The following is a 15401-nucleotide window of genomic DNA, read 5'->3' as shown; positions in this document are numbered from 1 at the left end:
AACGTCGTATCTAATTTATACTAGATGAATCCAATCAAGATCCCACGATTCTATCATTACAGCCCATCATGGTCCCTAGTCTATTTAGTTAGATGAGATAATCGACCCAACCTAATTGAAAGATCTTTATCAGCAGTTATGAGTTGCTTCATCCAATGGTACTTTGTAAACTTGGGGTGAATATTTGTCTAAGAGGACAGATTTGAGTCCACCTTAGATAACAAATAGCTTTATGCCCAATCAATTATACTCTATTAATTCATTACTTAATGATTTAAAGCCATTGGGAAACATACAGGATCTGGCCGTTACCAAAATTTAGTGGTACCACTTGGCAGCAAAATAATCCAGTTAGAGGGCCCCGATCATAATCGTTTACCTGTGGTGTCATTTGGCGGTAAAACTACCGGTTAGATGGCACATGTTACGTCCTTATTGACAAGAGATGATTTAAGAATGAATCTTAGTGATATTATTGACTGGACATTTGCTCTTTGTGAGCTAAAGTGATTTTAAATGTATCCACATCAACAAACTGTTGCGAATGGTGGATGGATACTCATTTAAGTGTTTATGTAATTTATTTTGATTATATATTTTGAATTTTTAAAGAGTAATAGATTTGAAATTTTTATTTAAACTTGAGCCCCAAATAACTAACTTTGAGATTTGGGAGCATTTATTTGAACCCCTCCAGTTGAGTTTTGCATTCAACATAACAATCATCGGGGAGATTTTGAAATCATGTAAATATTTGTATTTTCATAAGTTTCTTAGGCATATAAAAAGCATAATCCACTCCGGTTGAGATTAGCTTTTAACATTGTCATTATCGGGGTTGTTTCTGGGTATTGACATTTCATTAGCCGAACATTGTCAACTCGATTTGATTGCAAACTGAGGATCGGGTTCAACTATAATTTTTTGGAGTTGTCGTGTAGATATCAAAACCTAATATGAACGTATAAAATTAAATACTTTGGTTAACTTCAACAAGTGTCAGTTCTGAGAGTTTATGCTTTTAGCAATGAACATTTCTTGTATTAGACCTTAGAGACCTAATATGAACATGTAAAATCAAATACTCTAGTTGGTTCTATGATCATATATTTATCGTGGTTGCTTTATGGGTATTGTCATTTCATTAGTCAAACCTTATCAACTCGATTTGATTGCAAACCGAGGATCGGGTTCAACTCCAAATTTTTGGAGTTATCATGTAGATATCAAAACCTAATATGAACATATAAAATTAAATACTTCGGTAACTTTAACAAATGTCAGTTCTGAGAGTTTTTGCTTTTAGCAGTGAACATTTCTTGTAATAGACCTTAAAGGCCTAATATGAACATATAAAATCAAATACTCCATTCGGTGCTATGACTGTGTATTTGTTCGGTGGTTCAAGTAGTGTCAATTCCAATCTATTTAAAGAGAAGAATCGGACTTGAACTTAAGTTCACTTTTGACCAACACAGCATCCCCAGGCATCACATGTGTGTGTGTGTGTGTGTGTATATATATATATATAATGCTTATTGGGACCCGTGCACATATCTTAAATTTCATTTTAATTGATATACATGTGTATGTCAGCATACTTATACAATGTATTTTGTATGTTTGAAAATTGATTCATTATTTCTTAGATATAATGTAAATGTCATGCTCGTGAAAGCTCATGCAGTATATTCATATTTCATTTCTAAGTATGATATGCGCATTTCAATAGTCTTAGAATTTATTAATGACTTGTATAGCCCACACAACATTCTCAGATGTCACGCTTATATTCATAGCGCTCGTGGAGCTCATGCGGGTAACTTAGATTTCATTTTAAATGATATTTTGCATGCTAGCATATTTGTATGATATGATTATACATTTCACATAGCAGTAGATTTTCATCTAATTTATTATTTTTATTAGTCCGCACAACATCCTCAAACATCACATGTATATGTCACACTCATTAGGACCACTACGGGAAACACACTTTTGAGTGCATGTTGCATAATGCATTGACATGTTCACGATTTATATAATTATAATACATTCACACTTTGCTTAGAATGAGCGCATAGTGATTTTGCATGTTGTGTGATGTGTATGCCTACTACATCTACAAGATGTGTAATGTGTTCACATAATATGTTTCCATGTAACATAATACATGCGTCTGGCGTATCTGAGTGTAAGACAATATATATGCCTAATACATTTGGATGTTGCATACATACTTGTGTAATGCATTTACATGTTACATGACTAATATGTATTATGCATTTACATATCGGATATTGCATATGCATGTTGCATTGTTGGACAATACTATTACATGACGTAATGTGTGTTGCATAATGCATGTACATGAACCATTGACATGTTGAATAGCATATATATGATATATTAGCATGTTGGATAGCACGTATGCATGACACTTTTGTATGTTGCATTATGTGCTTGCACAGTATTTGATGCATTTACGTAACATATATATATATATATATATATATATATATATATTTCAATATGTATATATGATGCACTTGTGTACCATTTAGTATGTGCATATGGTATGTCTACATGCGGTTTAATATGTATGCATAATATAATAGGGAAACACCCTATTTTGATGATTTAGCGCATCATGCACACTTCAATGAGATGTCATACAACCCGTGACATGTAACAGTGTGTTGTTTTATTTCTTTTCAAAGGCAAATGTTCAAGGGGTGTACGAAGTTCATGGGATGTACGAGTCTCCTGATTTTAACAGTCGGCGTGCATGCTACCATAACACTTATGTACCTGTGACTCCTCTTATGAGTGTGTTTTTAGAGTTTAGCTCAATGAGTCCCACAAGGGATCAATTTCCCGGGTTATAAATAGGGAACCCGGCCTTTGTTCATTTCAGTTTAGAGTGTGCGTTGCTAAGGGATTTGAGTATGTGCGTAAGCTTGGAGCTAAGGAGAAAAATCTAGTTTATGCTTGTGTTGGTTGACAAGCAACAAAAGATTCTTGTACAAGTTCATTGTAAAACCCATTTAGTTACAGTTTTGTTTTCATTCATTTTTTAGTTTTCAACATTTGCAAATTATGTTTTCATACATGTTTCATTTCTTGTTGACTTAGGAGCTAGATTAGATTTTAATTTCTTTAATTTTTTTCTAACTCAACTATTTTATTGTAAATTCAGGCAGCACCCCAACTTCATCCCTGCGTAGGGGGTTACATTGGGTATATTAAGCCTATCCGCCTGCTAATAAAAGCAGTCATGGCAGGTGCATGTGACACCACGGCCGAAATTTCATTCCCCGCTAGCTAATAAAAGCGATCACGGATCTTCAAGTACCTGTTTATAAAACATAGTATTTCCCACCTGCTAAGAAAAACGATCACTGGTGCTAGTTTTTTTATATATAACAAATTTCCCCACTCGATAATAAAAGCGATCATATGTACTTATCTCATGCAAATAATTTTTTCCCTAGCTAATAAAAGCGACTCGAATACTTCTCTCATGCAATTAAATTTTCCTGCTCGCTAATAAAAGCGATCACATGTACTTATATCCATGCATACAAATTTTCATGCTAACTAATAAAAGCGATCACTAGTATTTATATTTCATCGCTCGCTAATAAAAAAAGTCATCGGTACTTTATATTTTATACATAAACAAATTATAAAATAGCTAGTATAGAGACTATATCTCAAGTGCGCGGCGGCGATGGCGAGATGACGAAACGACACGACACATGAAACCTTGGTGACCGATTGTTGAAGGCGCATGAGGGAGAGGAAGTTGAGAGAGGAGAGGAAATTCGGGTCGTGCAGTCTGGAGCGTGAATGTCGTGAGTGGCATAAGGGAGAGAGTGGGATGGGTTATGAGAATATGGGGGTAATTTGAGGATTATTTAGATTTTTTTCTTTTTTCATCTCTTTTTTTTATTATTATTAGTAATTAGGTTTTAAAAAATATAAAATTTATAATAATTTTTGTTAATAATCATGCATCGATTTGATTGTCATGTTGTCATCATCGCTCACGTCAATGTCGGCCTGATATGCACGTGCGAAATTTAAATTTTCACCAACTGATGGTCCCAATCAATATGGATGTCAATCTTAATTGTTTCCATTTCTCTGGGTGCGATGGCACTGTCCGTTGTGCAAACATAAGCCAATTCGGCGATTTTGATTTTTGGTCGACGCATGTCGGGTAAGTTTCGTGCACCGTCGTGCTCTTTCATTTTCAAAACCTACCGTGTGTGGTCGACTCAACCCTAACGCTAGCATTGAGGTCAACATTAATAATTCGTGATATAGGATTTGACTCAAGAAATTAGAATCATAAATCAATTTAAACATAAAAAGATCAACAAATGTTAAAGATTAAGCTCATAGGTTCCCAACTAGAAATTAACTTTACTTTATGATGAAATGGGAATAAAGTGTTAGTACTTTTCTAAAGGAAACTCAATGGATGATCCCATCAATCCATAATTACGAAAAATGCAAAAGTTGATGGTGGTTAAGAAAATAATGGTAACATGAGCATGGTTTATTGATACATATGGGAAGCTTTCCCTTCTTTTTCACCTTTTTCCTGACTCCTGCCTCTGCCCATACAAAATATATTGCAAGGTCTGCATCAGAATAAGCAAGCTCTTACTATCAAATTTGTCTAAGCTTCCTTGATAATATGATGAATTTTTTACAACCTAAATGAAGCAGCTTCTTATCAAACTTACCCTTCTAAAAAAAGACACAGTAAGTATTATCTTTCACTTTGTACATCCAGCATATAATTTAAAATTAAAGAAAAAAATGCAATGAACTTATCATTTAGGGGACAAAAATAATGTTACCTCCAGCTGTTTATGTTGAAAATCAACAACATCCAAATTGCTTGCATCTGAACTTGTAGCATGATAAGAAGGGGAGTTGTTCCCATATTCTTCAAGATGTTTTGAAATAACTTCAAAAAATGTTGCTTTGGAAATTGCTTTGTTGTTCTCCCCCATTGTTTTCTTCATTACAACACTAAGCTGTTGATAAGTTCAGAAATCTTAGTTTGTCATAGCCTTCAGTGCGTAATGAGTCTCAAGACTCTCAAGAAATAGAAAAAGTATTAATTCATGGAAAAGCAAGTTCAAAAGCTCAATTAAGAAATTGGTGAAGGAAAACTCCTGGTACAAGCATCCATTAAAATCCAGTTTGTTTTCATGCAAGGGGTTGAATCCGATTTCTGTAACAGGGTTCAAGCTTTTGTCTCATAAAGGTAAGATTATGAGGGCTTGGACTTCAACTTCTATTTGTTAAAATATATTATCTATATTACTATTAAAAAGGAACATGTTACTTCACTAGTAGAGAATTCCCAACCTTCATTTAAAGGAAAATATCATCCATTCACTTTAAATTATGATTTTAAAATATATGTATTTCTTTTATTTTCTGTACTCCATAAATATTATAGATTTGTGTGAAAAAGATTTAATCGTATGCCACCTGAGCAAGCATCATCTCACCTAATTATGCCCTCTTAGTTTATATGACTTATCTCCACCATGCAAGCTCAATATATTTTGCTTTGTTATAACCACAGGTTTGCTTATCTTAATTTCCTTCTATTCCACTTCAAAATTGCATAACCGAATAAGTCAGGTTATGATCCAATTCCAGCTTGATTATATACAGAAAAGCTCGACAAATGTACAAAATAGGGCATTTTCATACCTTCCATTTTTCATATTTTTAATAGCAGATTTTAGTTTTAAAAACTTTATTTAAAAATTTTTTAAAATACTTCTGCATATTTGCATAAAGACTTTCAAAAGAGAAATTAAATTATTTGATCTATCATTTGTTCTTTTTGGCTTAAGGTTATTGGAATATTTTCAAAGGATGGGAGATTATGTTAGACCACTTTTCATATTTTATGGGTAATTAATTTCTTATTTCATAATGGTAATCATTCTCTCCTTTGGCCATGATCAGGAGATCATAATACTTGCCAAGAGGATGTGGAAAAGGATGGCGAAGATGTTTGATAAAAGATTGCAGGTTGCCAAGAAGAATCTGTGGGAGGCCAAGATAAGTCAAAGTTCTAGGGAAAACTTATCGGCTGAGACCCACAAAGTCCTCTAGACATGCCATTGTTGTCAAGCAGTTCATGTGCCAGCCTAGTGCTAATTATCCGAGTTAGTGTTTCCTTATAGTAACCAACTGGACACTGAATCCCAGACTAATTGTAACGACATTTTTGCCTTTGATAGCCAATGTTTTCCTTATATGTAAAAGGAGACATCATATACAGAAAAAAATATATTCTTCCTCCCTTTGTAATTGCTTTGTTTTACGAAGGAGTGATTTTTATGTGAAGACCTTCCTAACAAGAAAGTATAAATTCTCTATCATTGAGCTAAAATTGGAATCCTTTTTCGGATCCCTAGATAGGAGAAGGTAGAAGACGAAGAAGTCAAACTCCTAATTAACTAATGTGGATTGCCTCGGTTTAGAGTTCATCCTCATCTCACCTCATCTTGAAATATTAGGATTCGTAAATCCAATCCACTCTCTACCTCATTACTCCATCCCAATTTTGGACAGCAATACAAGCTTTAATTGTGTTTTCTTGCCTTCAAAATTTTCAAATTATTTGGTTAGCATGTTTCAATTTTTGAAGGCTAAATAATCCCATTAAACATTAATCTCATTTCCCACATTGTTAGTTTTTTTTTTTTTTTTGTCCTCACCATATTTCAATTTTTAATTTATAAAATCTATCAGTGCAACAAACTATGATCTTAAAAATTTAAAAATACTTCTACATTTTTTTAAAAAAAAAAAAAAAAAAAAATAAAAAATTAAAAATTAAAAAAATAAAAAAAAATACTTCTACATAAAATCATTCTAAAAAGAAAATCGAATTATTTGATCCATTAATTGTTCTTTTTTCGTTAGGGTTCTTGGAATATTTTCAAACGATGGAAGTCTATGTTAGTTCATTTGTTACATTTTATGGGTATCTAAATAATTTCTTGTTTTATAATGCTAAATTATTGCTCATTCAAACATGATCAGGAGATTAAAATACATGCAAAGTGAATGCAGAGAAGGATGGACAAAGAAATTTCGAGAGTATTTGTTGTAAAGTGAATGGATAGAAAAATCTAAGTCTGAAAGGTTTCAAAGGTCTTGGAAAAATTTATCTTGTTAGAAAAGTAAAGTCATCTTATCATGCAAAATGATTTGTTGCCGAGCAACCCAGGTACCGGCCTAGCTTCAACTTCTGAGTCAAAATCATTTTACCATAATTAATCTAGATTGAATCTCTAATTTCTTATAATAACTTTTCTACCATTTGTTATATACTATTTAATCTTCTATATAAAAGGGGACATCTTGGGAAGATAAAAAAAGAAGAGAGCTAGAGAAAGAACTTCTAGGAAAGTTTAGAGAAAGCGGGGGCTTGGGAAAGATATAGAAACTTCTGTTTACACCCTTTGTAATTGCCTGATTCTACTTTCTTTAATGAAATAGCAGTTTTTCTTCATTCAAATAAGACTCCATATTAACTCTTATTTTTCCATAACCCGTAATCTCCTAGGCAACATGTTGGTTGAATATCTTTCTGATAGGAAGTAGATGCATTTTTCATAAAAATTAATGGATGAAACACGAAATATTGGGAAGAAGAACGCCCAAAAATATTTTTTATTGAAAGAACTATAAAAAGAAATGCAAGATACAATTGGATCTTCAATTGGAGAGGAAGATCTGACTCCCAAATCCCTAGCCATCAGCTAGAGTCCAAATAACCTAAGAATAAAATAAATTCAGCAAACTTCAAAACATAACCCCGAAATCACCATATTGTTAGCCATAAATATTCTCTTATAATTCTATTATAGCCTAGAGAATAAAAAGAAAAGGCAGGAAGGGAAAATTTAAAAGATAGAGTGCTGTAGGCATCCTTGTGATATGAACTATCAAATAGTCAATGCTTAAAGAAGTCCGTACTCATAGGAGATTACACGATAAAACAAAGGTATGCAGTATTTCACTCTGGTTACTAATTTGAAACATTATATTTTCCAAACAAAATGAGAAATATTTATGCATTGGCAGCTGCATGATCATTCGTACTAGACAGGTTCAGCTAAACTGAGGAAATTCAAATTATAATAAAATATATTTCAAAGATACCTGATTTTTTCGAGTTACAAGTAGTGCTGAGAACTCTTTAACGGCTTGCTCAAGTACCATATCGATGAGCTACAAAATGTTTTGTGCATAAACAAAGTTAGACCGTTAACCTATTAACAAAAATATAAATTATAAGTTCGGAAGATTTGCAGGAGTTATAAATGAAAATAGTAAAAGCAAGACATAAAACGTGCTGCCAGTCTGCTACAGGAAAATACATAAGAAATTTACCAAAGAGAGAATGTTGATCTGAATTCACAAATTGTAAGGATAAGTTTCATTCTATCACTTAAATTAATCTTCAGGGACATTTACATAGCATAAGCAAAAAAATTGTGTCAAGAACTCCTAATATAAATTTGCATCGAGAGTGCAAGACAAGCAATCAAAAGAGAAGAACATTTGATCAAAAATAAAAAATAACACTATTTTATTGTAGAACAATATATGCGTTTGAATGTCATTTCATAGTACAAATTAAATGCCTTGTACTTATTATACAAATGTCGAGCATTTCAAATCAAATTTCCTCCTCTTTTAATCTTGTCTTGCACTCCCAAATAAAATTTGAATTAGTAGCTCCTTGCGTTTTTTTGTTTTCCAATGTTTTAGTTAGTACTCTGTGAAGACATAAGAAAGCATACGACGGCAGGCAAATTTTGGTTAATTATTGCTTCAAGAAAAGAAGTTTGCAGGGTACTTCAAAAAAATAAAGTCACAGAATCTTACCCACCGTGTCATTCAAGGAAAATTCCCCAGCATCAGCACATTCTATGAGAAGTGTCTCTAGAAGCCTCACACCAAAATGATCAAAAGAACTGAGGAAGTTGGTTACTTTAAAATCTTTAAGGAACACCTCAGAAAGAAGATGCAGAACATCCAATAGTTGATGGTCATGTATCATATCAGATTTATCAGAGGACTCATCAGCAGTTGCACCATTAAATAAACTGGAAGGAAAGCCTCTATGTGAAGATGAGATCTTCACAATACCACCATACCTCCAAATGCCAATTTCACCAGCAAGTTTCCATTCATGGTACGCTTTGAGACAAAGAATACAATCTACTACCTTAAAAGACGATCCTCCCTGAGAAAAAGAACCAACACTGCATATAAATTATTCCTTAACAAGATAAATTAACTAATCATCAAATCATAGTTTTCTTTATCCTGAAAAGGCTTTAGAAGCATTTCATGAGCTAAAGAATTGGTGTACTCAAATGAACCATTTCATTGGATTTGCCTTATAAATTCTTTTTTTAATCAACATTAATGGATTCAGTTACTCTCCACATATCATAAGCACACATAACATTGCTTTTTAGGGCTTGTTTGTCATGTAGATAGAAAACATTTTTTAAAAAATGATTCTATTTTCAATCATTCTAAAAATTGGTGTACTCAAGTGAATCATTGAATTTGCCTTATAAATTCTTTTGTTAATCAATATTGATGTATTCAGTTAGTCTCTATATATTATAAGCTCACATTGCTTAAGGGAGTATTTGGCTTGTAGCTAAAAAACATGTTTTTTTAAAAAACGATTCCATTTTCAATCATTTTGAGTGAAAATTAAATCATTACGACTGAGATAATTTTGAGAAGGTATGTGAAATTTGATGTCAATATTAATTTTTAATTTCATCCAACGAATAAATCGATTTAACAAATTTCACAAAATTTTGAAATTTTTTTCTTAAACATCAACCAAATGGTTCCTTAGATTAAATGAAGAAGTATCATTTAAAGTATATACATACCCTAACTAGTATGAACCTTCTTACAGGGACACCGGATTTCATATAATGCGATTTCTTAAAAGGAAATTTATCACCATAACAGAAGCCTAAAAACGTTCTTTCACTTTCGATTGATAGCAAATTGTCATGCTTATCGTTCTCGAATACGCAATAATTTCTGTTATAGCATTTTAAAATGCATGACACAAGCAAAGAAGGCCAATAAGCATTTCTCTCTAGAAAAACACAGGGTTTTCTAACTTTCATAACTAAAATTTTTGTTTAAAGCTAGTCTTGAATAGAAGATAACTACCTTTTCTATATCGGATGCTTCAAATGTAAGAAGTTTCATTTCATTGACAGCAACAAGGAAGTTCCTCATGTTTTCAAAATACTGAATCGCTGATTGAGCTGTTCCATCAGCCAACTGAACGGCGACAACAGGGTTCTCTACAACCTACTCGGTGATATCCCATTGCGAGATCCATCGACGTTATCATAAACAATTTGAATCATAATTTGCAGTCAAACAAAATAAATACACCAAATAAGAGAAGTTGGCCAAATTTTCGATGAACAAAAAAATAAATAAATAAAAAAATTCAAACCTTTAAAATAGGTAATGAGTAAATTCAAAGTAGTGGCCACAGAGCAAAAAAAAGGTTAGCTCGATTATCACACTGAACGCGCTTAAATACCTTGGGAATAGCTCCAGGATTAACCTTATTCAAAACATTACACAGGATCAACCCATTACGCAACGCAAGGCAAAACTCTTCCTCGGACGGCTCTCCCAACGGGATATCCACTGCTCCACGATCCATTTTCCTTAACCACTCCACCGCCTCGAACCTCCTCGAAGCTTAACAGATTCAAATATAATAATAATTAAAAAAAACAGAACGTCCAGCTGATATTCAAAGAATATCATCATCTAAAAATACGATCGCCAGCTTCCAATGAATCCGTACCTGCTTCTTCAGCCTTCCTCATGGCCATTTCTTCGCCAATCGCTTCTTCGGCTGTGAGCTTTGTGGCCTTAGGCCCTCCAACACCCCCATTTCTCAAGGCAATGCGTAAGGTTGACGCCATTGTGAGGTAGAGTAACAGGTCCGATTACTTCTCAGTTCCTATTCCATCCTAAACCGCCGCCGACCGTCAAGCTCTTGCTCACTGTTTGACTCTCGGAATCTACAGAAGATAGCAAGCGAGCGAGCGAGAGAGAGAAAGTTAGAAAATCAGCGGAGTTCTCGTGGCGAGTGCGGGAGAGGATTTGAAAAGAGATCGGTGGGATTATTAATGCAGAGCAGGAGCCAAGGAGTAGTTGAATTCTTAAATTTAATCCAAGGTAAGAAGAATCGTAAAGTGAATCAGGTGCAATGATCTTTGTTCCAAACAGGAAACCCACCAACGCTTTCTTGCCACGTTTGCTTCTCATTTCTCCATTTTAAAAGAAATCAGAGAATAATTTACTTACTAAATAATTATGTATAATATTTTATCCATTAAAAATTAACAAGTAAATTAATGTGCAAAAAATCAATAATCTAATTTTTGCATATAAAGATTTTTCAAAAAAAATTTAAATGTTTTTTAACATAATGAGTAAAATTTGATTTTAAGCTGATCCAATTTTAGCATAAAATTAATTTAAAATCATTCAATTTGATTTAGAATTAATTTAAATATGATTACAAGTTTGCTCTATTTAATTTTAAAGCAATATTAATAATTAAATCTTATTTTGTAGAGTAAACTAACAAATTCATATAAACTTTATTAATCTAATAAAGTTTAAAAATAAATGGATTATAAAATTATATTAAAATATTTTTAGTTTAATCATATTAAAAGTTGAAATAATTGGGAATTAATCATTTAGCAAAATAATATTTGCTTATATTTATTTTTAATTTTTTTATAATTAGGATAATTTGTTAAATTGAATTTTAGTATAAACTAAGTAAAATCTTTGTTCACAGTAATGTTCTCTCAATGCAAATAATAATATGCATGTAGATTTAAATTTCTTAAATATGTAATACATTATGATTTGGTGTTTATTCTTTATGAGTAAACTAGTTTTATATATTAGTGAATGAGATATTATAAAATCTTTATGATATTATTAACTAATAACTATGTTAAGAAGGGAAACTTGATTTTGTGTATTATAATAGTAAAAATTTGAAAAATATGCTTGTTGTTTATTTTATTGAAAAAATCTACTTGAAAATTCCTTTTGGATGAAGTTACCCTACTTTGATTCACAAATTGTTTGTTGAAGCTCATCCTGAGATAAATTGACTTGAACTTATTTGAATTTAAACTTTAAATCAAACATTAAACCGAATTCAAACCTGGTTCAAAGCAAATTTCTCGATGGGAGCTTGTTGGGGCCTCAACGATGGGGACTAGGAGCATGTGAAAAGAAAATGATTTCATGATGTGAGCTCATGTAGTGCTTGTTGATCCGAACGACAACATGTGAGGAGAAGATATTTCGGATATGTGCATGGATCTCGAATATCACCGTCACCATAATTTTTAATGGTGATCGTCCATCATGTTAAGGAGAGATTATTAAATACAGAGTCCGGACCGGAGAACCTTTCCAGATTTTATGAGGATATACAGTAAACCAATAGCAAATATACAATTTTATTTTTTGTTGTGTATTTGTTAGAAAATATTAGAAATTATATTTCTTTATTAGATTTAAATGAGAATTTGAATTTTAACTGAACACAATTGCAAAAAAGGATTCATGTAGCCGACCCCACATAGTGAGGCAAAGGCTTGAAGTTGTTGTTGTTGTGTATCTGTTATTTATTTGTTGTGTACCCAGACAGAATCCGAACGGCTCTTTCGTCGGGAGTTCGAACGAAATAATTTATCTATGTTAAGGCCTGGTATGTCGTTAATGGCAAAAAAAGTTTTCAAAATTAGCCAATTCCTGGAAGCTATGCGGTGTGATCAAATGTTGGTCGACTGTCGAGGCCATGGGATCCGAGGTGGACATTGGCTGGTGATGTAGCCGTCCAGTGAAGATCAAAAGGGTAATGATGAAGAGTGAAATGGATTTCTTATGGTACAGCTTAAATGGCTAGAAGCCTAAGCACCGTTCACATTTTTTGAAATTATTGCCTTGGGCTAATTTCCAATTCGATCGTTGCAAACAGAGATTGACAGAATTAAAAGAGCACGCCGAGCTTCCTTTTTGTTTCATTAGAACTCGAGTATGTGTTTGAGGATGTCAGCCATTAAGGGAGACAAAATAAAGGAGAATTTTCTTCTATTTTTCTTTCATCAAGCTGGAATGATTTCCTGATAGAAATTTGGGCTAGAAATTCGCAAACTTGCTGCTATGCACTTTTAAATTCCAAGAGATATATGATTGAAAATCTTGAATTGGAAATGTTACACCTCCATTAAGGATTGCTTCGGATAACTATATTGGCACTTTTGGTTTTCTGCTCCTTTGTTTTGTGGCTTCCTACTGCAGGAGTTTATTTGGCTATTTCTAGTTAAATTGGACAATGATGAATAGTTATTCCCTTGCTTTTAGTCATCCCTGGAAGCTCGTTGGAGTGTCCTGGCAACCGGGGTGACCCTGTTTTGTTTGGCAGCTCCTTTGCTGAATTCGGGAATTTTTGTCCTTTTTTGGGTAGTTTTATTATGTTTGTCTATTGGTATTTTGAACTTAATTTGGTTCCATAGTTTTGTTTGAAGCTCTACTTTTTCACTTTTGTTTTACATGAATTGTAATTGAGCTTATCTTTTGTATTTTCGCTATAGTAATGAACGGGCTTCAACCTTAATTCTCCACAAAAAAATGCGGGTATGACAAAGGGTTAATAATTCATGCCTTTAATTAGAATCCTGATTCAATTAATCCCCTCAAATCTCATCTCATATTCATTTTGTTATATTTTTTCTTTTTAATATGAGTTTTTGATTTCAATCAATAAAAATTTTCAGATACATTAGAACTCAGCGTAAGGAGACATTACTTATAACATTGTGGAATTCAAAATTTGGGAAAAGAAGGTCAAGCCCTACTCATAGAACTAGATAATTAGAATTGGCCATGTCTCATAATCTTCGAATTAGATTGTTATGAAGAAGTCGATTTGACTCTTCACAAAGATGGACAAATTGAATAGAGCAAAATATATGAAGTTTGAGCTAAATAAGTACAAGTTTGGTTGGGAATGCCTAATATCTCAATGATTATATGATCCATTCGTTTGATTGAGTTCGGTTCTAACCTAGGTTTATGACTAATTAAGCTTAGGTTTGTCATAAATTTGACGATCAGGGTTTAGGTTGACTCAGGGGCGGATCCAGCTTCTTTTTTCAGGGTGGGCAAAAAAAAAATTTTTGGCGGGGGATGGGCAAAGATGATTAGGATTGATAAAATTAGGACAAAAATTTTTTTTGAGAGGGGGCAAAATACCCAAAATATACAAAATATTTCAAAATCCTCTCTAAAACTTAAAAAAATTAAATTTTGTAGGTGGGCATTTGCCCCCCCCCCCCCCCCCCCTCACTACCATGGGGATCCGCCCATGGGTTGACTAGGGGTTAGCCAATTGGGTACAATGGCTTGGCTTTGGCTAGCTTAATTAACTTAAGATGTGTGTAGAGTTCAATCAATCTATTAATTAAATCTATGTTTGAGTATAAAATCACTTAATGCTTCAAGGTTCATTAGATTGACACGCAGCTAAAGATCAAGGCGAGGGTCCAATTTATAGATTTCGAAAGTTATTGGATTCACATTATAAGGTTTAGTAACACTTAATAATTATAAACTTAGGCTATGACTTTGAAGGCTAGCTAGGGTGTAGGGTGCACTTATTAACCCTATGAGAGTGAATTTGAATTAAATATTTTAATGATCGCAAATATAATATAGTATGAAATAATATCATTAAGTAATATTTGTGCGAGTATAAGAGTACACATTTCAGATGAAGCATGAAAGAAGAAATCATGAATAATATACACCCTGATGCACATATATGACTTAAAGAAGTTGATATTCCAAATAACTCAGGCTAGCATATGAGAATTAAAATCCTATGCCTTAAGATACAAAATATGGTATTTATTTATTTATAAGTCTAGTATTATTATATTTTAGGGGTTGAGATTGGCAACATAACCAAAAAAAAAAACGCAAATAAAAAGCTTTAAAAAATTATAATCTTAATTGATCATACTATATGATCATGAATTATGATGTACAATCATGAATTATTCTGTGCAATCAATTGGAACTAAAATTATCTAGATCTAATCATACTAAATGATTTGAATCGTAATGAATAATCACGTCTTATTTCAAAAATACAATTGTGCCCTTTTTGTTAAGATTAAAGGATATATTAATTAGAAATTTATCTTAATGTCATATTATATAATATACATCAATGG

General features: G+C 32.7%; 1 protein-coding gene across 1 annotated transcript in view; it reads right to left on the bottom strand.

Annotated features, from left to right (window-relative positions):
* LOC110111630 (kinesin-like protein KIN-14F) overlaps positions 1-11243 on the bottom strand; it is a 56334-nt gene extending 45091 nt beyond the window's left edge. The window contains exons 1-6 of the mRNA XM_020843583.2: positions 10931-11243; positions 10658-10821; positions 10273-10416; positions 8951-9307; positions 8218-8286; positions 4875-5054 (exon numbers count right to left, since the gene is read on the bottom strand). Of these exons, the coding sequence (XP_020699242.1) occupies positions 4875-5054; positions 8218-8286; positions 8951-9307; positions 10273-10416; positions 10658-10821; positions 10931-11051 (1035 nt within the window). The 5' untranslated portion in view covers positions 11052-11243. The remainder of the gene's footprint in view (positions 1-4874; positions 5055-8217; positions 8287-8950; positions 9308-10272; positions 10417-10657; positions 10822-10930) is intronic.
* Positions 11244-15401: the final 4158 nt, after the last annotated feature.

This window comes from Dendrobium catenatum, unplaced genomic scaffold (genome assembly GCF_001605985.2).
Source record: "Dendrobium catenatum unplaced genomic scaffold, ASM160598v2 fragScaff_scaffold_830, whole genome shotgun sequence".
NCBI lineage: Eukaryota > Viridiplantae > Streptophyta > Magnoliopsida > Asparagales > Orchidaceae > Dendrobium > Dendrobium catenatum.
The sequence above is the reverse complement of the archived record's forward strand: the minus strand, read 5'-3'. Positions and strand labels throughout refer to the sequence as shown.